Source organism: Maylandia zebra, linkage group LG13 (assembly GCF_041146795.1).
Source record: "Maylandia zebra isolate NMK-2024a linkage group LG13, Mzebra_GT3a, whole genome shotgun sequence".
Lineage (NCBI taxonomy): Eukaryota > Metazoa > Chordata > Actinopteri > Cichliformes > Cichlidae > Maylandia > Maylandia zebra.
In genome coordinates this window covers 2531260-2552497 of record NC_135179.1, presented here as the reverse complement: position 1 = coordinate 2552497, position 21238 = coordinate 2531260, and the positions used below count along the sequence as shown (strand labels likewise).

The window sequence follows — 21238 nt, the reverse complement described above, 5'->3', positions numbered from 1 at the left end:
GTTCCTCAGCATCTCCTCTCCTTTCTCACTTCTTGTTTCTGATTCTTTAATTTAGTTTCTTTTTGAATCATGTTGGAAAGTCCAGAGAAATCTGAGCTTTTGCTTTTGCTAAAATCAGCCTGTGTGCGTCTATAGGACGAGCAGAGTTCGGTGGCCATGCTGAAGAAGCATCAGATCCTGGAGCAGGCGGTGGAGGACTACGCCGACACCGTCCACCAGCTGTCCAGCACCAGCCGGGGCCTGGTGGCTGCCGGGCACCCCGACAGGTGAGGTCGTTTTCCTGCTTTGTCACAGAGAGGAATGAACTTGGCGAATAATGAGGATTTAAAATCTGTCCTGCAGCGAGCGCATCGGCATGCGTCAGTCTCAGGTGGACAAGCTGTACGCCGGCCTGAAGGATCTGTCCGAGGAGCGCCGCGGGAAGCTGGACGAGCGTTTCCGCCTCTTCCAGCTCAACCGGGAGGTGGACGACCTCGAGCAGTGGATCGCCGAGAGGGAGGTGGTGGCCGGATCACACGAGCTGGGACAGGACTACGAGCACGTCACCGTGAGTTACTCGATCAGCCGCCTCCTCGCGCCGTGCAGGCGCCTCTGAGGTTCTTATGGAAGCATAAAAACCCGACGTGTCCATATAAAAACGAGTGAAAACAGGACGTCACAAAGACTTTAAGGCAGCACGTCGTTTGTGAGCGTGCCCATTTCTATTTCCTCTCCTCTTGCAGATGCTGCAGGAGCGTTTCAGAGAATTCGCCCGCGACACGGGCAACATCGGCCAGGAGCGCGTGGATGGCGTCAACAAGCTGGCGGACGAGCTGATCAACACCGGCCACGGCGACGCCGCCACCATCGCGGAGTGGAAGGACGGCCTGAACGAGGCCTGGGCCGACCTGCTGGAGCTCATCGACACACGGACGCAGATCCTCGCCGCCTCCTACGAGCTCCACAAATTCTACCACGACGCCAAGGAGATCCTCAACCGCATCCTGGACAAACACAAGAAGCTGCCGGAGGAGCTGGGCCGAGACCAGAACACGGTGGAGACCCTGCAGAGGATGCACACCACCTTCGAACACGACATTCAGGCGCTGGGAACGCAGGTGAATATTTCTCGTCTCCCGCCGAGCCTGTCCGAGCTCTCGTCCCGTTAAACGAGGTCGTCCTGATTATCTTCAGTCTGCCTCTCGCTGAACGATCAGAAACTCATAAACTGATATTGTCCAATGAGAAATGAAGGCAGTGACGTTATTTAGAGCATGCTGATGGAGACTGTCGTGACTCTGATTCTGTAGCTTCATGTTCAGTTTTTCCTCCCTCGTGTGTTTTTAAGCTGTTCCGTATGCTGAAACGTTTCCGTGCTGCTTCCCTCGCAGGTGCGGCAGCTTCAGGAGGACGCCGTTCGCCTGCAGTCGGCGTACGCCGGAGACAAAGCCGACGACATCCAGAAGCGAGAAGGAGAGGTGAGCCTCGGTGTCGGGCAGCAGAGGTGCAGAGAAACCACATCAGTTCACTCTCGCCCTGATCTTCCTCCTCCTCTTACTGACCAATAAGCGCTGATGTCGTGACGTCACGTTAAAAGGCTGTTTGCCTCGCGCATGCTGCACTGCTGCCGCACTAACACCGCACTCTTCCTGCGCAGCTCAGCCGCTTTGTCACATGAATAATTTTAGCTCTCTGAGACACTCGGACACGAGCTGGAGTCACAGATCGAGAGGTGAAGGGAACGTTGGAACTCCCAGAAACATTTTAGGATGTTACAGGGCATGGTCAAAATCCTGGGAACACACTTCCAGCTTTGTGTTATTCCCATAATGAGGAAAAATCGTTTAAAACCAGAGTTCAGGTTTAAGCGTCAGAGGTGAACGGGCGCGTGGTCGCTGCCGTGCGCGGCGTGCAGAATCGTGCACGGCTCACCGCTCTCCATTAAAATGCAAGTTTAATATCTGATTGCTCCGCCCACTTTTCCAAAACAGAGAAACTGGCGTTGCAGTTTGAGGTGAGGATCGTTTTTGGACTCATAAATTTCATGCTTTTAATGATTTAATCACTTTTTATGCGAGTGTGCAGCAGTGTAACAAACAGAGTCCAGATGTGCAGTCTTAACACGTTTCGCTCAGATCAGCGTCTTTGTGTGAAGGTTACTGTTCACGACGTGCGTGTTCCTACAGTCACGGCTGCGTGCGCCCGTCGAGCTCGACACGAAGCCTCATTTTCATATCAACTGTTTTTACTCTTTGCACTCGGAGCTCGCTGTAGAAACGTGTAAGCGTGACTCCATCTTTGCCCGTCAGCTGAGGTTACAGGCGAGGAACAGGCAGTCTCGTCACCTCCAGCTCTCGCGTGTCCTCAAACGGCTCAGCGTCACGTTTCTGTAAATCTGGACAGTTTAATTAAACGTTGGTGAAAAACCTTCAAATGAGGATTTGACACCAGAGAGGAGGCGACGTGCTGGGCTGAAAGAGAAGCAGCTGAGAAGCAGCTGAGCAGCTCGCACACCTCGTGGCTCCGCCTCTTTTTGTTTGGCGGTCTGGTGCTTTGCCAAACAGGGATTTGCAACGTTTCCGTGTGTTTTTCATGTGTAAGATCTTTATGTTGGTAAACAGGGTTTACAAAGAGGTTCAATGTAACATTTTAAAATTACACATAACTCTGTTATTGTAATCACATTCTAACAATCCAGCTTTTTGTGCACTTCAAATATGTTTGCAGAACTCTGGTGATTTCTGTTGCATTATGTGCATTATCCTCTTGGCCAGATCGCTCTGAAAGAAGACATTTTAAATGTCAACGAGACTTTTCACCTGGATAAATAAAGGATACGTAAACGTCACTGCCTTGTGACAGGTTGTTTGAGGCTTATGAGAGATACATTGTTTCATAGACCAACAAGTTATTTATAGCAGTTTAAATGCGAGGCATCATTTCTTGGCACTGGCATTAGTATTTTTACGGGGGTGTGGTGCCGATACGGCGTCACTATTTGTGCTTTGTAAACACGATGTCGCTCTGTAACCTTTAACATAGTAAAAGGATCCTAAACAGGCCGACCTGCTGTCGGCGTTCCTTCATTGTTAGGAGAATGAATGATGGCGCTGTAGTGCTGAAACTCTTACCCGTCCCTGCTTCCGATTGGTCAGATGCCGACTGGCTGTCATGTGACCTTTGAGCCCACTGGGATAAGTGAAGCCAGGTGAGCAGAATCCCGGACTTGTCGTCAGTTCGGCTCTCTGGTTTCGGATTCGCCGCGATGAAGAGCAACGTCACGCTCCAATAAAGTGGAGCCGTGCTTCGTGCGAGCTGCTGGGTTTGCTCCGTATTCGTGTCGGTCCCGCCCTGCTGGAGCTGGACTGTTGATGCTGAGCACTGAGTGTTTTTGATGGCGTTGTGTTTTGACCATTCCCTGTATGTCCGTTTCCTCCCTGACCGCCCAGAGGAGAAAGGGAGAGGTGAGACTCTGTTTACCACAAACGTCGGCTTTGCATCAGTCTTCATTTTGGCTGCAGTTTTAGGCTTCCTTTCCTCCAGTCTGACTAAAATGTTGATGAGCCGCAGTAACATTTTAGTCCTTCCCATGCAGCTTAGTGTTTCCCGCAAACGCTCCGAACATTTGTTCTTTGTCTCCGCTCGCCTGGGCCGCAGAGGGGGTTAAAACAAGCGCTGCTCGTAGTTTGAGTCTGCTGACTCGGCAGAGACAGAAGACAACAGGCTGACAGGTTTGGCCTCCAGCGAAGCTTCTTTCAAACTCTTTTTAAATAGTTTCCGTCTTCCTGCACCTTTAGCTACCAGAGCGTTCAGCTTGCAGTCCTCCGCAGCCACGACTCCGTCAGCTGACGAGTCGCAGAGTCAGAGGGGTTATTCTGAAACGATGCCGGTCAGCCGGGCTGTTCGGCTTTGTAAGCATTCACCGAACAACCCGCCTCCTCAAACACAGTAAAAACATCTGCAGCCTGGATTCATCGAAAAATGTTACAAATACAAGACAAAATCTAATAAAGACTCCCAAATAATTCGATCAGTTTGATGGACTTTAATGTGCAGATTCACATAAACGCACGTTTCTGCAGAAAGTCACCAGTTAGTAACAAACAATGTAATCTTTAACATTAGTAATATGTGAGGTACATTTAAAGACAGCTCAGCAGTTAGTGTGAAAGCAATGTTTTCGTTCTTACAGCAGCTTTGAATGATTCACAGTTCAAAATAATCCTTCTTTATCTGATCCCCCCCAGGTCATCCCATCTGAAACGGCTTTAGCTCCTCCCACTTTAAAACAGCATTGAACTGATTGGCTACATGTTGCGATCCCCTCTCTGTGACATCATACAGATCCCAGAGTACCGTATTATTAGAACCTGATCGTGTTTGATATGAACCTGAAGCATGAAGCAGGATCAGTCCACGCTTCCTTCTCAGATAGATGATATATCCTGTCTGCTTACGTCATCGTCTGGAATCCGAACAGAGCCATGAATAAATAGATAACAGCTGATGTAATAACTGATGGAAGTGCTGCTGTTTGCTCTCCAGCTTTGGCCTCTGCAGTCTGCACGTATGACTTTTTATTTGCTGGGATTGGCTTTTATTTGCGCCCTCAGGCTGTGACGCTCCCCGACAGCACAGCTGGACGCCTGAAACACTAGATCTACTGCCCCCCCCCTCCCCCGTAATGATCTGAGTCTGGATGTCATCACTTCCTGTCCCCCTCCCTGATTCTCAGAGGCCCAGCCGGCTCCTTTTAGCCTGCATTAATTAAACCAGGTCTTCTGAGCCTCTCGTCACTCGGGGCTGACCGTCGCTCTTTGTTGTCTCCTCCCCCTCAGGTGCTGGAGGCCTGGAAGAACCTGCTGGAGGCGGCGGAGGGCAGGCGGGCGAAGCTGGTCGACACCGGAGACAAGTTCCGCTTCTTCAGCATGGTGCGCGACCTGATGCTGTGGATGGAAGACGTCATCCGCCTCATCGAGGCTCAGGAGAAGCCCAGGTAGGAGGCACGGAGGGGGCGGAGCTTCCTGTAATGACTGTATCCCTTTACAGGTTTATTATAAAACTCATCCTAAATGTTTCTGAATGTTTGGGATCAGAAACGTCGCTCATGTGACGCCGTGCTTGTTTTCAGGGACGTGTCGTCCGTGGAGCTGCTGATGAACAACCACCAGGGCATCAAGGCGGAGATCGACGCCCGCAACGACAGCTTCACCGCCTGCATCGAGCTGGGCAAAGCCCTGCTGGCCAGGAAGCACTACGCTTCAGAGGAGGTGGAGACTTCTCACATTTCTCACTTGGAGCGAGCACGCCAAAGCTGCCGCGAAATCCTTCATTACTCTGTTTGTGGTGATGTCATCGCTTTACTGAAGTCATGAACTTTTGAATCTTTCCTCCTCGCAGATTAAAGAAAAGTTGCTTCAGTTGACGGACAAGAGGAAAGACATGATTGACAAGTGGGAGGACAGATGGGAGTGGCTTAGACTGGGTAAGTGCCTCCGTGCTGTTCAGTTTATAGTCCGAGGTGAGCGGGTGGATTTGGGTCTAAGGTGTGGATTTGCTTCCAGTGCTGGAGGTGCACCAGTTCTCGCGGGACGCAGGTGTGGCCGAGGCGTGGCTGCTGGGACAGGAGCCCTACCTGTCCAGCAGGGAGATGGGGCAGAGCGTGGACGAGGTGGAGAAACTCATCAAACGCCACGAGGCCTTCGAGAAGTCGGCCGCCACCTGGGAGGAACGCTTCGCTGCGCTGGAGAGGCTGACCACGGTGAGCGCGCGCCACGAGAAAGCGCCGTCACCGGATTAAATCTCAGCTCTGAAAAACGAGACGTTGACTTTGTTCTTCTGGTTCCAGATGGAGTTACTGGAAGTGAGAAGAAGGCAAGAGGAAGAAGAGAAGAAGAGACAACCGCCCGCTGAGGCCCAGCCCGCCGACGCTGCAGCTCAAAGGTAGTTTGAAGTTTCCTTTGTGTCGGAAACTTCTGGATGCTGTAAGCAGCGTTTTGACTGTGTTTAAGACTCGGCCCTATTTCCTCAGGAACAGCTTTGTGTCATCGTCAGAGTCCTTTCTCCTGTCACTTTTCACAGACACATGTACAGTTGCCATTTGTGTTATTGTGACAAATATTTTAGATTATTGTTGTTACAGCTGTTAATGAATGTTTGCACCTAAACCGTGCAGCCTGCTCGCCGCGCTCACATGAAGGTTTTCAGTTTAATCGTCTAACTTCGCCAGCTGAGCGAGTTCGTCCGGACGTAGCCACTGAGGTGCGTCTAACTCTCTGCGTCGCTGTGCTTTTTGCAGGGCGGGCGAGCCGGCGTCTCAGAACGGGCTGCCGTCTGACCAGGAGTCTCCCAGGGTTAGTTACCGCTCACTCACCTACCAGAAATACAGCGGCACCCTGCAGAGCCGCAGGGGCGCCGCTGCACCCTGAGCTGCACCCACATCACACACATGTCCTCGCATTCATCGTTTGCTGCTCCTTTCTGATTATTAATGTCTTATTTTAAAACGAGTTTAGCTTTCCAGGTGTAATCTTCTTCTCTGATATTTGTTTACTGACATGAGGAATCACAGCTGATGGGCTGTTTTTAAGAAAGCCTGCAGATGCAGCCTTTGCACTTCAGCATCACCTTTGAGTTTGAGACCTTTTACTTTGGTGGGTCTCTTTTAATATGAACCAAACTTCCCTGACGTTCCAGTTTGTTCAGGCTGGACAAAGACGGGAGGAAAGCAGTGTTTCTGCTCTTTCACTTTCACACACAAGAACAAACCAGAGTTTTATCCACTCCTCATTTGTCTTCCCCTCCATCTCCTCTTCCTCTCTCTCAGCTCGACACTCCTGTCATCCTCTCCCCTCAGTTCCTTATGTTCCTGCTGGTTTATGTCATCATTTATAAACTCACCCTGTGGAATATGAATGACTGAGGATACAAACAGAAAGACACTCAGAATTAGCCTTAAAGCCACAAACTGCCACTTAAAGCATTTGTTCCATTTTCATAGAAGCGATTTTTTTCTCAAACAAAACCAAAGACAACTTAAATCAGTTTATCAATCATTAAAACTGAGGCTGATTTATCCTGATGTTAAGAAGAAGCACGTCTTACTGTTCTTGTCTTACAATAAAACCTTTAAGTTTAGTTTGATCGATAACACTTTCAATTCAGTTCAGTTTTATTTGTACAGCACCAAATCAGAACAGTCGCATCAAACCCAGAGAAAAACAATCACATGACCCGCTATGAGCGAGCACTCTGGTGACAGCGGGGAGGACAAACCCCCTTTGAACAGGAAGAAACCTTTACGTTGTCAGTCTGTACTTCACGCTCGATTCCAAACAGATGAAATGAAATATGTAACAAATACCTTAAATAACTTAATAAAAATAGACAGTTTGAAAAGATATCTTGATAAAGCAAAAAAGTCTTGAATTAAAAGTATAATAAAAATATTAATGATGTAAATTTATAACAAAGTAACTACAGTAATACAGGTTGTAGCCAGTATGAGGTGCCTTCAGCCTGTTGTTGCGATTTGCTCACTAAATATAGTAAATCATGACTCATGTTAGTTTTTGTTTGTAAGAACACGTGACGTTATATTTAAAGTCTATCATTGATGCCAAAGTTTAAAAAAATCCAAAAACAAAGAAGTGCACCTACCGCTCCACCTGTGCCTACGTCCACAGACCATTCATAAAACACGTGTCCATCCTTTTCATGTAACTCTGTTAAACACTCTATTATCTCTTTAATATTGTACTTATAAAACCATTAAAAGCATATTTGTGCATTAATGTAAGTTACACCGAATTAAAGAGCTGATCTATCAGCTGACAAAGTGGAAACTAAAGGGAAAGATGATAGTAACACATGTATAACTGCACTGTTTAACAGTGAACTCCATCAGTGGACACCAGAGGCAGCCCCGGACTTACATTTTCACCTCCAGCTTTCCTTCATGTTGTACTTACAGCCTTTACGACTCATTTGTCAGAAACCCATTCCTCATAAGGGACGTTAATACTGTGACATACACCCAGTGGCCACTTTAATAGGAACACTCTAAGTCCAATGCCATCGGACTTTTTGAACTTGCCTTAAAATCAATCTTGTGTTCCCGCTGAGGTCATAGTTGGCGTTGTGTAGCCGCTCCGCTGTATTCGGCCCCTGAGTGTACGTCCACTGCTGCTCGCTACATGCACTCATTGCACCTACAATCCATGTTAAAATCATTCCTCATGTAAAACTGATTCGCCACACGTCTCACTGTGTGAGTTTCTCCTCATTGTATTTATTGCTGTTGTATCACTGAGACGCTGTTTCCTGTCTTGTTTTCATTGTTTACTGTTGTCGTTTCCTTTTTTCTGTTCACGGTTTGTTTTTGCATGTAGATGCAGTTCGTTCAGTCGTTCCCCGACTAACACACATTCCCCAATAAACCCGTCAGAACCAACCAGTCCACGTGTTGTCCATGCATACTTTTCACTTTTCTCTCCATGTACAGTGTTGGTGTTTGTGTTGCATGCTGTCACCATCATTAGCATTTCAGTTGGATGTTCTGTTTCTGCATCTAATGTTTTTCACCAGTTTTCATCCGGGGGCTTTCCTTTAGTGAAATATTTTTAGTTATTTTACAAAGTCAAGAAAATACGGAGCCCCGCAGAGGACATGGGAGAAAAAAAAATTAAGATGGACTTTTGCGAGATCTCGCAAAACAAACTCGGGATCTCGCAAAACAAACTCGGGATCTCGCAAAACAAACTCGGGATCTCGCAAAACAAACTCGGGATCTCGCAAAACAAACTCGGGATCTCGCAAAACAAACTCGGGATCTCGGAAAAGTTTTAGCCGCATTCTTCGGACGCCGGCTCGAAGCCGACCGGGAGGTTGAGGCACGATGTGCCGGGAAAGCGGTGTTCCTCCCGGCTGTAGTAGGTCTCGACCTCCCATTAGCTTCGAGCTAACGGGAGGTCGAAGGCCGAAGAATGCGGGATCTCGCAAAAGTTTTGCGAGATCCCGCAAGAGTCAGTCTTAATTCAGTCTTAATTTTTTTTTCTCCCATGTCCCCTGCGGGGCTCCGTAGCTTCGAGCCGGCGTCCGATCCCGAGTTTGTTTTGCGAGATCTTGCAAAACTTTTGCGAGATCCCAAGTTAGTTTTGCGAGATGTCGCAAAAGGTCAGTCTTAATTTTTTTTTTCTCCCATGTCCCCTGCAGGGCTCCGTAAGAAAAAGATCAGATAAGCAAAGTGTTTGGTCCACTGACAAATCCAGTATATTTCAGTTCACTCCAATAAATCAGCGTTCCTGCTGTAAAGAAGAGAAACAGTTTGTTCTACAGCGAGTCTGGTTTTACCTGTTTGGATTTAATCTGTACAACGTCTGCACAGGCTTACAGATCTAATCCTTCAAGTTACTGAAAATTATCTTCTATGTACAAGTTTATAATTCGCTAAGAAGGTTAGTTTCTAACGACTACTATCACGCCAAAGGTTCAGGCTCAAGTTTAAATTCAATGATAACAAAATCAGCGCAGTCTTTGGAGGATCGCATGGCTGTTGGCATCGGTTTAGCTCTTCAGTCATTAAGTAATTGTTCTAAGGAAAGACTGCTAAGCAGTAAAAAATGGTCTTTGCTGTCAGGTGCAAAAATGTTTAAAAATCAAACAAAAACCTGCTTCTGCGCCAGGCTTCAATCGTTCTTCTGGAATAGTTGGTTGGATTGAAGTGGCCCAGTATTTGGTGGAGAAAACACTGAAACAGGAACACTTGGATCTGGTCTAGTCTTTAACAGGCTCAAGTAAAATTCTTAGGAAAAACTGCTGCACTACATATATGTAATAGTAGTAAGTTGGGGCCCCTACATCTGATCCAGACTGTCCTTTGGTGAGAGTTCCTAGGATTGATCCAAGTCCTAACAAATCCCTTCAATAGCTGGTCGAATGTTTGAGAAGCAGAACGCTGAAGCCGTGAGGAAACACTCAAGTAAAATCTCAGAGGATAACCCGAGCCCAGTAAAGTCTTCAAGCATCAGTTTCGCTCTCCGTGAGATCTAAATGAAAGCTCCCGGGATCGGTCCAGCTCTTCAGTTAAAGCTCCCGGGATCGGTCCAGGATCGGTCCGGCCTTCGAACCGCCCATTCGTCCATCCCTTGAAGAGCTCAGTAACGGGGTAATAAGCATCCGGTTGGAGTGGGTGTGGTGTGGAAAAAGTCAAATCTGTTTATGATACTAGGCCAATCGCCTTCTCCCCTCACCAACAATGACGCCCAGTAATGACTTCCAAGCAATTTTGTCCATAATTGTTTGAGTTTTTTTTGGTGTGTTTTTTGGTCTCACCTGTGCTGGCTTCTCCCTGTCCTCCTCTTTCTTCACGCTCGCCACCGTGTTGTGCGTTTCTGAGTGGTGTTGGGACTGTGCATGTGGTAAAGAGTGTAATCACAGCATGTTTGCAATCTTAATTAATACAAATGTTGTTCTAATCACTGCTGAAATTCAGCTCAGCTCACACCCAATAACACTGAGCTAAAAAACCGCTGCTGTACGAGGCTGACGTAGCTGATGTCAGAGGCTCGGTGGGCCAATCAGAAGCCTGCATAGTTGTGTTGGTTTGAGCAGTTCAGAGGTAGGAAAGTGGGTTTATTAACCTGATACAGGTGACCTGTTCATGTTCAGCTTTGTAGTTTTATACTTGGACCATACTAGGGTAGCTTTGCATGATCAATACTTCAAATTACTTTGGGCCACTCTCCCATTAACCCACCTTTTTTCTGGTCCAAAGATTTCTGACCTTTGGACCAGCCAGTGGGTGGGGCTTTCACTCTCTGACATCATCCAGATCCAATTGTAGAAAAAATTAGATGAGATGGTGCTCAGAGCAGTCTGCAGGGTTTTGGTTCATTACTGCTTCCTCATTAGTAGAGACGTTGGTCATGTTTAATATGAGCGCCCACCACTGGAACAGGAGATGTATGACAGGAAGTTCGAATGGATTCACTTGACCAGTTGGCTGGCCAAAGTGGTGACGACACTGGAACCTCTGAGCCTCAGGTGTTGCCGCCAGTTTTCTTGGATTAACTTGTTTTTAATTAAGTTCTTGCCAACAGACATACTGCAGACCGCAGGCATGTGGTGTTCCTGCATCGGGGCAATTAATAACAACAATCATGTGGCCTGACATGAACTGAATGTCAGTTTAAAGGCAACAGAGAGCGAGATGATTGGATCTGTCAACTCAGAGTAGATGGACCCGATGGATTCCCTCAGCTGGTTTGGTTTAGTCCACTTTAATCTGCTTGCATTTTCCCAGGATTGGTCTTCCTGGAATATTTGACATCAGTTGGGTTTTAGGAGTTTTATGTGAGGCGAGGGCAGATAAGTGTAGATTCAGGAGAGGCTGACAGTCGAATCCTTCTGGTCTCGTGTTTTAGTTTGTCCAAACTGCTCTGCATGCTGCAGCTCTCATAACTCTGATTCACAGCTCTCCTTCTTATTTCACTCATAAACGAGTTTCTCCTCTGACTCTCTCTTCTGTGTCCAGGAGAACGTGGACGGGGCCGAGGTGGTGAACGGGGTGTCGGAGCCCAGCCCCGCTGGGTCTCCGGGGGCGTCTCGCAAGGGCAAGGCCAGCCAAGCTGCGACCCTGCCGGCCAAAACCCAACCTGACGCCCCCAAACCCCTGCTGGAGACCTTCCTGCACCGCAAACACGAGTGGGAGGGGCACAACAAGAAGGCTTCGAACAGGTGGGGATCACCTGCAGACACACCTGGAAAGAAATAATAACCCAAATAATAATAAGTTGCGCTTGTGAGCTGCTGTTATTGTAAGAAAATAAAGCTCAGCGATGAGGTCGACGTCTGCTCGTGTCCCTGCAGGTCGTGGCACAATGTGTACTGTGTGATCAACCTCCAGGAAATGGGTTTCTACAAGGATCAGAAGAGCGCCAGTCAGGGCATTCCCTACCACAGCGAGATCCCCATCAGCCTGAAGGACGCCGTCTGCGAGGTGGCGCTGGACTACAAGAAGAAGAAGCACGTCTTCAAGCTGAAGTGAGTTTCAGACCTGATAAACAAGTCTTTATTTATACTGGAGCAGTCAGAAACACATCACAGACAGCTTTAAGCAAAACGCTGCAGTTCTTTCATTTAAAGAAAGAACCTGACGGATGCCAGCGTGCGCAGTTTGAAGTTCCTGCTAATGTGTGTGTTCACCTCCGCAGGCTCACTGACGGCAATGAGTATCTCTTCCAAGCCAAAGATGATGTAAGTATTAAAACACAGTATTTCAGCCTCAGTGTTTGGTGCGTCGTTCAGTTTTAGTCAACATCGCTGTTATTGTTAGTCTTATATCTGCTTTACATTAGAAATATGTCGATCATTTATTTGTTTGGATTGGAAATACAATCCAACTTTATTTATGGAGCACTTTAAAAACAACATGACCAAAGTGCTTTCCAGTAGAAAACAGATCAAAGTTAAAAACTGTACATTAACCAGACAAACAAAGTTAAATAACAATGAAATGCATCAATGAAAAAAAGATATCAGTAAATGTTAAAACTGGTGCTGTCAGCGTTAATCTCGTTAAAATAGTGTTAATGCGGATCGCCCGAGAGTGGGACTGCACGCCGTCAATGCGTTAGCACGGTTAGCTCGCTTAGCTTGTTAATGCGTTAGCGCCGGAGATTTGCCGCGTTAATTCTGGTTGTGCTTACTGACCTCGAACCGATTTTGGCTGCAGAAATCTGTTAAAAATGTTTTAGTACAACTTTGGTAAGCAGCACTGCTTGATGGATTGTCAGAGCATTACGGCTGCCGTAGGGAGGAGCTTCGCGGAGCAATCTGGGTCCAAAACTCCGTCCCCTTCAGGTCCCAAAGTCAAACGAACACTAAGAGTTAAAAACGGTCTAAATTCTTTCATCTTTAATAAAATCATCAGCGTTGCTGCTTTACCAGGTGTAACTATTAAGTTTAACATCCATGAAAACAGGATTTATTAAATTTAATGGAGTTAGAAGTTAACAGGAAGTTAGCTCGCTAGTTTACACCTAAACATTTCATACCATGTTCTGACTGAGAGATTTTTGAAACTAATTAAAACGTACAGCTCTGCTACCACTTCCAACATAAATGAAGAGAGAAAACTAAACAGCAGTGGCGTTTGCAGGGTTATTGAAGTTGGACTACCTGGTATATAATGTTGTGCTACGTGATTGCTAGCGACACAGCTATGTTAGCATAACATTAGCACAGTGAAGCTGGAGGATGAAGCCAACTTTTTTTCCACTCGATAAAAGTTAACGTGACGGATTCTGGTGGTTTGGGACAAATGCAATCGCATAGCAGGATGCTGTACACGGGCCAAACGTCAGTCAGGAGAACAACTGAGATCATTCATCCACAATACGAGGTTGGTCATTAATATACTGCAACAACATGGGAACAGAACAGCTGCGAGAGAATTCAACATTAATGAATCAATGTTACGGAAATGGAGGAAGCGCAGTTTTTGGCTTTCCCCATATTTCAAAAGTGCTTCATCTCTTTGCTGTGACTGTCGGCATAATTTGCAGATGATAATGGTTGTAGCCGCTGTGATGCTTTTGACCAAAACAGGCGCAGCTTGATGACATCATCAACATGCGCTATCGCAATAGAGCGTTATAGTCAAAATCTCTATCGTTGGCCAAATTTATATCGTTTCTATCGTATATCGTTTATATCGCCCACCCCTAGCTGACAGCACTAATTAAAACCAAATGAAAGGGTTGCAAATGATCTAAATAAGTGTACCCCGAAATGCGTTACATACGAGCGCTCACCCGGGTCATGGTGGTCGGACGTGCTCGAGTCGAAGGCCCAGGTCATGTGACCGTAGAGGGCGAGTGGTGTTACAGTGATTATGATGTAATGTTTCTTCCTTCGTCTGCTTTTGTTTAGGCCCAAATATTTCTGATCTCATTATCCTCACTCTTTTAAAACCACCTGTATCCCTGGAGCAGGTGAGCAGGTGTAGCCGGAGGTGACTCAACGTTATTAGCGAGTTGTTGTTTTTCTATCAGAGACATCATCAGCACTTCCTGCTGCTCTAACTGCTTCCTTCCTCTTTGTCTCCTTCTGCTCGTGCTCCAGGAGGAGATGAACACGTGGATCTCGACCATCACCGCCGCCGTGTCGGGCGAGAAGCCCGAGGTCACGCCCAGCAGCCACAGCACGCCCGCTCCCGCCGCACGCGCTCAGACGCTGCCGGCCACGGTCGCAGCCACGGCGACCGCCGAGTCCAGCCCAGGCAAACGAGAGAAAGACAAGGAGAAACGCTTCAGTCTGTTCAGCAAGAAGAAATAGACGCTGTTCTTCAGCCTCCCCTCCTCCTCCTCCTTCCCGTGGTGCTGTTTGGGGTCGCTCCTCGTTATCGAACGAACTTTGGTCAAATATTGTTGAAGATGTCCGACTTTTCTGCTCATAGCAACTGTCATAACCCAGAGCGCTCCAAATCGAATTACACTCGTGTAACCCAAAGCGTCGCCTCACATCATGTACTTAGAGAATAAGAGTTTTAACATTTGCAGCAGTTGCTATGTCAGGTCGCATCCCAAACAGCCTCTCCTTCTCTTCTTTCTTCCTCCTCCTCCTCGTCCTCTCCAGCATGCAAGCTCCGAGCCAAAACTCTCCACTCTGTGCCTATCAACCGTCCGGTCCGGCTCAGAGCTCCAGTACAGCTACAAACACCCCCCACCTGCTTCTCTGCTCAGATCAGGAGCAGGAAATACCCGAAATCTGACTGAAGTGGTTTAAAGGCGGGGCGTGGGCGTGTGGGCGGGGTCTGCGACGCTTCAGGCAGCTGCTGTCGTTTAAACAACAAGGAGAACGCGACGTTAGAGGAGTTCCCACTTTCTTTACTCTTATCGCTGTTTTCTGTATCTCCCGTTCTCCCCGGCTTTCCCGTGTTTGCGGTTCGTCTCGGCGGGTTTTCCTTCTCGTTTTTCGTTTAGTTTTTTGGGGAATTACTTCCTGTTAGAGTCCATCCTCAGCTTCCTATTTTTTGCGAGGCCTTGTCTTTGCAAGATGACGTGTATCCCTCTGTAGCGGGGAAAACCGAGGCCACGGCGGGGTGATTCTTTGAGCCGTCGAAGCGCAGAGACGAGTCGCTCGGAGCTTTTCTGACGGTTCGGTTTGCGCAATAAAACCGCGAAAAGCAAACGGTCGTCGCGTCTGATTCCCGCAGCGACTCAGAGCGTTACCCTGCAGTGCTTTTGACTGTATGTATAACTTGTGTATAACAAACTGTTAAAAATAAACCTGTGTTTAATTTCACCTATTATTATTATTATTAATGCTATTAAGACCTACCGACCGTAATAAGCTTTGTTTGAGGATAACTTTCTTAACGGCGCGAACACTTAACCAACCCGAATGAAGGAGCCATCGAGTCTCGATGGGAGAATAACTACGAATGTTCGTTAACTCGATCTTTTAGGCGTTCAATGAGGTTTCTTTTCTACTTTTGCATTTCTGGAACGTCTCCTTCGGCCCTTTGTTAGCGTTTTTCCTCCTGTTTTTCTGTCTCGCAGTTAAGCTAAGTCTAAGGTTTATTTAGAGCGGCAAGTATGAAGGCGTAGATGTACAAATAAAACACAAAGGTTACTTTAAGCATCGCTGTTGTTAGTGGATGAGCTGGTTTTAAAAAGCATTTACTGGAAGTGAGTAATGTTGGTGGCTTGCTTGTTGGCTTCAGCACTCGGTTCTTTTTTTCTTTAAGATTTCAGACTTTTATTGCCAATGACGAGTCAAGCTACAGCTACGGAAGTCCTTTCATGACAAAAGTCACACTTTTTTCTTTCCATTTTTTATGGCTTCTAGTTAATGAGATCAGAGCTTCACATTTGTTGAAGCTGAACAGGCTTCGCTCGCTGTAAGGATGTAGTTGTAAGCTAATGACGTACGTGATTCTTGAGCCGTCTCACGAAAAACAGTTTGTTTAGATTTAATAAAAGTTTTATTGGAGATTTTACACTAATCTGACATAAGTGCAGAAGATCTCCACTCGATTTGACTCGATGACTCATTAAATAAACTTTGAGAAAATAAACACTAGGTTAAGTCTTGGGCTGCTACTGGTCCCTCCTTTGATTACTGATTAATCTCTCGGGCTTTAAAACTTCAATAAACAACATGACAGAGATCATTTTCTTATTTGAAATATTTGCTTTACTCTCAGGTGCCATTTTTGCTCGATAAACTTCTGGAAATTAGTTTTTGAGATGAAGTCTCTTCTGTCCAGTTGCTGCACCACAAACTTTTGCCCCGCTTGGATGGAAATCACGTACACGGTAAATGACCTGCAAGCCCAACTTTAACACCGACGTCGTTCCTAATCTGGAGTTATCGATTAAAATAGCTGCCAGAAAAGGCAAGTTCAGATTTAAAGGTGATTTTTCAGCTTACATATATATGTACATTTATTGTTACAAATGTTGTCATTAAGGGACTTCCGTAGGTGAACAAAAGTGAACAAAAACACCGAAACGAGCCCGAAACTATAAAAAACGTGGGTGTGTATGTTTTTCCACAGCTGGTGGTGGGGTTAGAAGGGGCGGGGCTTGAAACATCTTCACTCTGATTGGCCCTGAAATACTTCCTGTTCTCTTTCTGTTCTTTTGTTTTTTTGTGCTTAATTTTATGGCGATTTGATAAATATGTTGTGCATTCCTGTCACTGTAACCATAGTAAGATGAGATATTTCCTCATACTGCACAATCAATAATGCCACGATGGGAGGGTGGGCGGGGCCGGGGTTCGTAGGTGACGTAGTTGGAATGACGTGGACCGGGGGTCACTGCTAGTTGGATCTGCACCCGTAGACTTTTCCCCATCTCTGTTACATATGTGCAAAAAAGCCATTAAAATGCTTTTAAAAAGAAACCGTGAGACTGATTTTTATTTTTTCAGCGAATGTGTGTGTGCGTGTGTCACTTTTGCACAGTTCTGTAAATACAGACAAAGTACAGCTGTGAGTGATTAGTATCTATAAACTGATTTTATTTATGTGGCTCCTGTTCTCGACAGTACGGAGAAGCTTTAAGGCCACGTTAAGAGAGGAAGTCCACATGTGCAGGTTACTGTTGTTATTTTAAGATAAACGTCCACACTTGCTGTGGCCTCTGAGTTAGTGAGGTCGTACAGTTTTAGTAATAAAGGAGGACATGATTTCTGTTTAATGCATAAACACGGGCTGTTCATGTGAAACGTGTTATGCTGCTCAGACAGAAAACGATGATGCATGTTTACATGTATGATGCATCCAGCTGATCAGTTTGTTTCATCAACTATCTAAACGTCTTGTCGAGGGCACAGCAGCGGTTTGTCTTGAAACAACTTTTTCTCAAAATGATCAACAATATTATTTTCCTTAATGTGGCCCTAGTAATCTGTCGTACAACAGTTATCTCGACCTAGAAATAAAACTAACTGTGGGCAGCACGTGGTGATGGTGGGAGGTCCTTTAGCAGTTTTTATCAGCTTTGACATTGATATGACACAAATCCAAATCACTGTTATTTTACGTTTATTTTGTCTTTAAACTTCCATAGAGGGTATAAAAACTGCACAAAGCACCTGGACAGGTGTGCAATCCCTCACCTGCAGCCAGCTTACACTCAGGAGTCAACTTCATGCTCGTGTTTGGATGGTGGGAGGAACCCGGGGAGAACCCACGCAGGTACAAGGAGAACGTGCAGATTCAAACCCAGGACCTTCCTAATGTGAGGCAGCACTGTGTGCTAACCACTGCACCACCGCGACACGTTAATGATGGTGAGCTGGAGGTTTTCTGTGTGAGGTGCTGTGTTTAGGATTTGTTTACAGTGACGAACTTTAGAAGTCGAGCTGAACAGCAGCGCCGCTGTACGGGCCAACATCAGCAGCACATCAACACGCTTTCAGCACATCGCTCGGTTCCTGCACAAGTGTTCAAAGGCAGTTTTTAAAATGAAATTAGGTTAGAATCAAAGAACGTGACAATGCTCGTAAGTTTAACTTCTACAGTTATTCCATTTATTATTGTATTATTTATTCCTACAGTTACAGACACAGATGGCATCAGGCTTCGGGTTAAAACGGAAAAGAGGAAAACTTGGAGTCAAAAAGAGTCTGAAGAATGGGAATGAAAAGGAGGGAAGATGTGGGGGCAAATAAAACGTGTGTAGAGACGGAGTTGTTCAAACTGCTTGAAAATGTGTCTGGGACGAACGGCAGGACTAAAATAATCAGACGTCATCAATATCACAGAAAAGAGACACAATAGCTGTTATTGGGGGTTATCGTCAATAATCATGTGAAAGTTGGTTTGTTTGTTTTTTAAGAAATCTCTATTTTAACCACAAGATGGCGCCAGTTGAACAGCAGGGCTGCAGTTTGTGGACCAAGTGAGAAAGCAGCTCCACATGAGCATAAAAAACACATGAAGGGCCAAAATACATTTAGCCTCACAGATTCTGAGCCGCTTCACAACAATCACAGGAGCACCTGTGAGGAGCACCTGGCATTAGTGGAGAGGAAGAACTCCCTTTTGACAGGAAGCACTTATTTTTCCAAATGGATCATCACAGCTTAGCCATGGTCCACCTGATTGATCTTTATTATTTATTTTATTTATTTTTAACTTTTAAGTCATTACAAACAGAACAGACATGACTGGGGGATAAGAAAGAGAAATACACAGACAAGAAAAGGAGAGGGAAGGAAAACTATCAGCTGGATCACCTGCTGGAGAGAGGCCACAGCAACAACCTAGATAAGTACAGGTAACAGTAAGTAATAAATATTGAGTGTTACTGAGCAGCACGCCAGACCGGCAACACACAACATGCTTCGAGGCAGCAGCTAAAGAAGATACAGTGTGTGTCTGTGAGCACCTGTGTGATCTAGAGGCTCCCCAGAGTGTGAGAGTCCATGGAGGACCACCGGAGGGACAGCCACGCCACCCACCCAGAAAGAGCTGAGGAGAGTCCAAACTGGCAGGGGGTTACCCAGCAGCCACCGTGCAGAAGCTACGGGGGCTACTGAGCTCTAGTTAGCAGTCTGTGGTTGCAGACTAGTTACCAGCCTTACCTGAGCACTGCAGCCTGTCATCCTAATATGGTCTCAAAAAGAAGTGTGATGTCCATCTTTTATATACAGTCTGTGGTTTACTGTTTTAGCAGATTAACGATTTCTGCTCATGCTCATGTTTCTCCTGTTGTTTGGGACACATGTCACTTTTCTGTCCGACCTCAGCACCGCGGACAGCGCCTCCCTCCCTGCTGCTGTTGGGATTTGTAGTTTTCTAAATTCTTTTCCTGTGACGTGTGTATCCCAGAGAACACAAAGCCCCAGAGTGCTTTACGGCCGTGCGTCCTCTCCAGTGGAGCAGGGGTGTTTCTCTCCCGAGCTGCGCCAAGCGCACCACACATCACCACAGGAAGAGCCACACCTTCAAAATAAAACCCAAGATTTGAGATTTACCAATAAAACGTTGAGTGAGTCAGAAAGAATCAGAGGCTTCTGGTTATTAGACCAGTGTTTCCCATCATCAGCTGTGCCATAGACTGTCTGGTTCCACCTGATTAGTACTCTAAACGACAACAGGCAGAACAATTACATTCTCTTCCACTAGAGGGTGGTACCACTACCTGCTCTAATTAAATGAGTTGCCAACTGCCAGTAAAACAGAAAAGGACAAAGAAGAAATTGAATCATAGTCATGCTGTGAGACGATGCAGCTACAATAGATAAATATCTATTGTATGAGTAGTGGTCAGAAGAGAGCAAAAAGGTATACTGGGAACAAGCCAAGTCTGCTATAACTGGTGTACAGGGAAAAATGATCAATATGCTTTTTGTGACATTTTTGTTTGGTGGTGTGCCGTGTGATTTTTCTGAAATATGTGCTGTGGCTCCAAAAGGCTGGGAAACATTGTATTAGACCACTGATTAGTGTTACCATATTAGAATATTTATCATAAAAACGGTAACAAACACTGAAGACAGGCTGGTTTTCTGAGCTTGCTTCAGACATGTGAGCAAAGAAAACCACATCATCTGCGCAGGAAAGAGATCCTGAGAGCAGCAAACCAGCGCCCTGACTGCACCCAGAAAGTCATAATGTGTGCCAAAGGGCAAGAGCGTCAATAAAAACTACCAGCCTTGGGTTAATAGAACATTACCTATTATTATGTTGGTACTGTTTTTGTAATTTTTGAGTATTTGAAGAAAGCTTATCATAATTATGTTTCATGTTTGTTCTACTGCACTTTATTTTTGTCCTAGAACACGACCCCTGTTATGTTGGGTTTTTTGTAACCTTATACAGATGTAATCTGTCATCCAGCTTTCTTCGAACAGAAGAGTTTAACATGCTTTTATTTTGAAAAACGTTTTAACATGTTTTAATGTTTTGTGTCTTGTTCCATTTAATCTGAACAAGCCCCTAAAAACAGTCAGTGCTCACTGTCGGCCTCTCTTTTTTTATTACCACTGTTCATTTTAAAGCTCAGTTTTTAAAACCGTATGATGTAACTACAGCCCAGCAGCAGTATATTAATGACTAACCTTATATTGTGGATGGATTATCTCAGGTGTGAGGTAATCCATCGATTCCCTAACCATCGGGAACCCTCACGTTAACTTATACGGAATGGAAAGAAAATTAGCATTTATCCTCCAGCTTCACTGTTTATGTTATGCTAACATAGCTGTGTAGCTAGCCACCACGTAGCACGTCATTATATAGCAGCTAGCCCAACTTCAGTAACCCTACAAACGTCACTGCTGTTTAGTTTTCTGTCTCCATTTATGTTGGAAGTGATAGCAGGTCGTATATTTATATGGTATATTATGTTTAGGCGGAAACTAGCGAGCTAACTCCCTGCTAACGCCGTTCTCCGTTAAATTTCATAAATCCTGTTTTCATGGATGCCTGGATGTTAAACTTAATTGTTACACCTGGCAGAGCAGCCACACATGATGTCAGACTTAAAGACCGGATAAACTTAACTTAAAATTTAAAGAACTTTATTGTCATTGTAGTTATTCAACGAAATTTTTTGGTAGCTTACAGAGGCCAGCAGCAATAAAACAAGAAGCAGCATAGTAACATAATAACCAAGTAAAGGTAGTAAAAGTATAAAATATAAAGTAAGAAGAAGGCACTTAGCACAGTAAATAAAAATACAACAGTATTTACAGTGTGGTAGTTTAGTGCAAACATTAATGCCCAGTACATGACTTT

At 45.7% G+C, this 21238-nt stretch overlaps 1 protein-coding gene across 2 annotated transcripts in view; it reads left to right on the top strand.

Moving 5' to 3' along the window:
• Positions 1-16893, top strand: part of LOC101464111 (spectrin beta chain, non-erythrocytic 1) — a 100614-nt gene extending 83721 nt beyond the window's left edge. For both annotated transcript variants that reach the window (XM_014411832.4, XM_014411831.4), the window contains 14 exons: positions 136-266; positions 343-547; positions 723-1097; positions 1371-1457; positions 4818-4975; positions 5111-5249; positions 5380-5464; positions 5544-5740; positions 5828-5922; positions 6278-6332; positions 11513-11715; positions 11848-12021; positions 12192-12234; positions 14104-16893. In XM_014411832.4, the coding sequence (XP_014267318.2) occupies positions 136-266; positions 343-547; positions 723-1097; positions 1371-1457; positions 4818-4975; positions 5111-5249; positions 5380-5464; positions 5544-5740; positions 5828-5922; positions 6278-6332; positions 11513-11715; positions 11848-12021; positions 12192-12234; positions 14104-14316 (2160 nt within the window). In that variant the 3' untranslated portion in view covers positions 14317-16893. The remainder of the gene's footprint in view (positions 1-135; positions 267-342; positions 548-722; positions 1098-1370; positions 1458-4817; positions 4976-5110; positions 5250-5379; positions 5465-5543; positions 5741-5827; positions 5923-6277; positions 6333-11512; positions 11716-11847; positions 12022-12191; positions 12235-14103) is intronic.
• The last annotated feature ends 4345 nt before the right edge of the window (positions 16894-21238 follow it).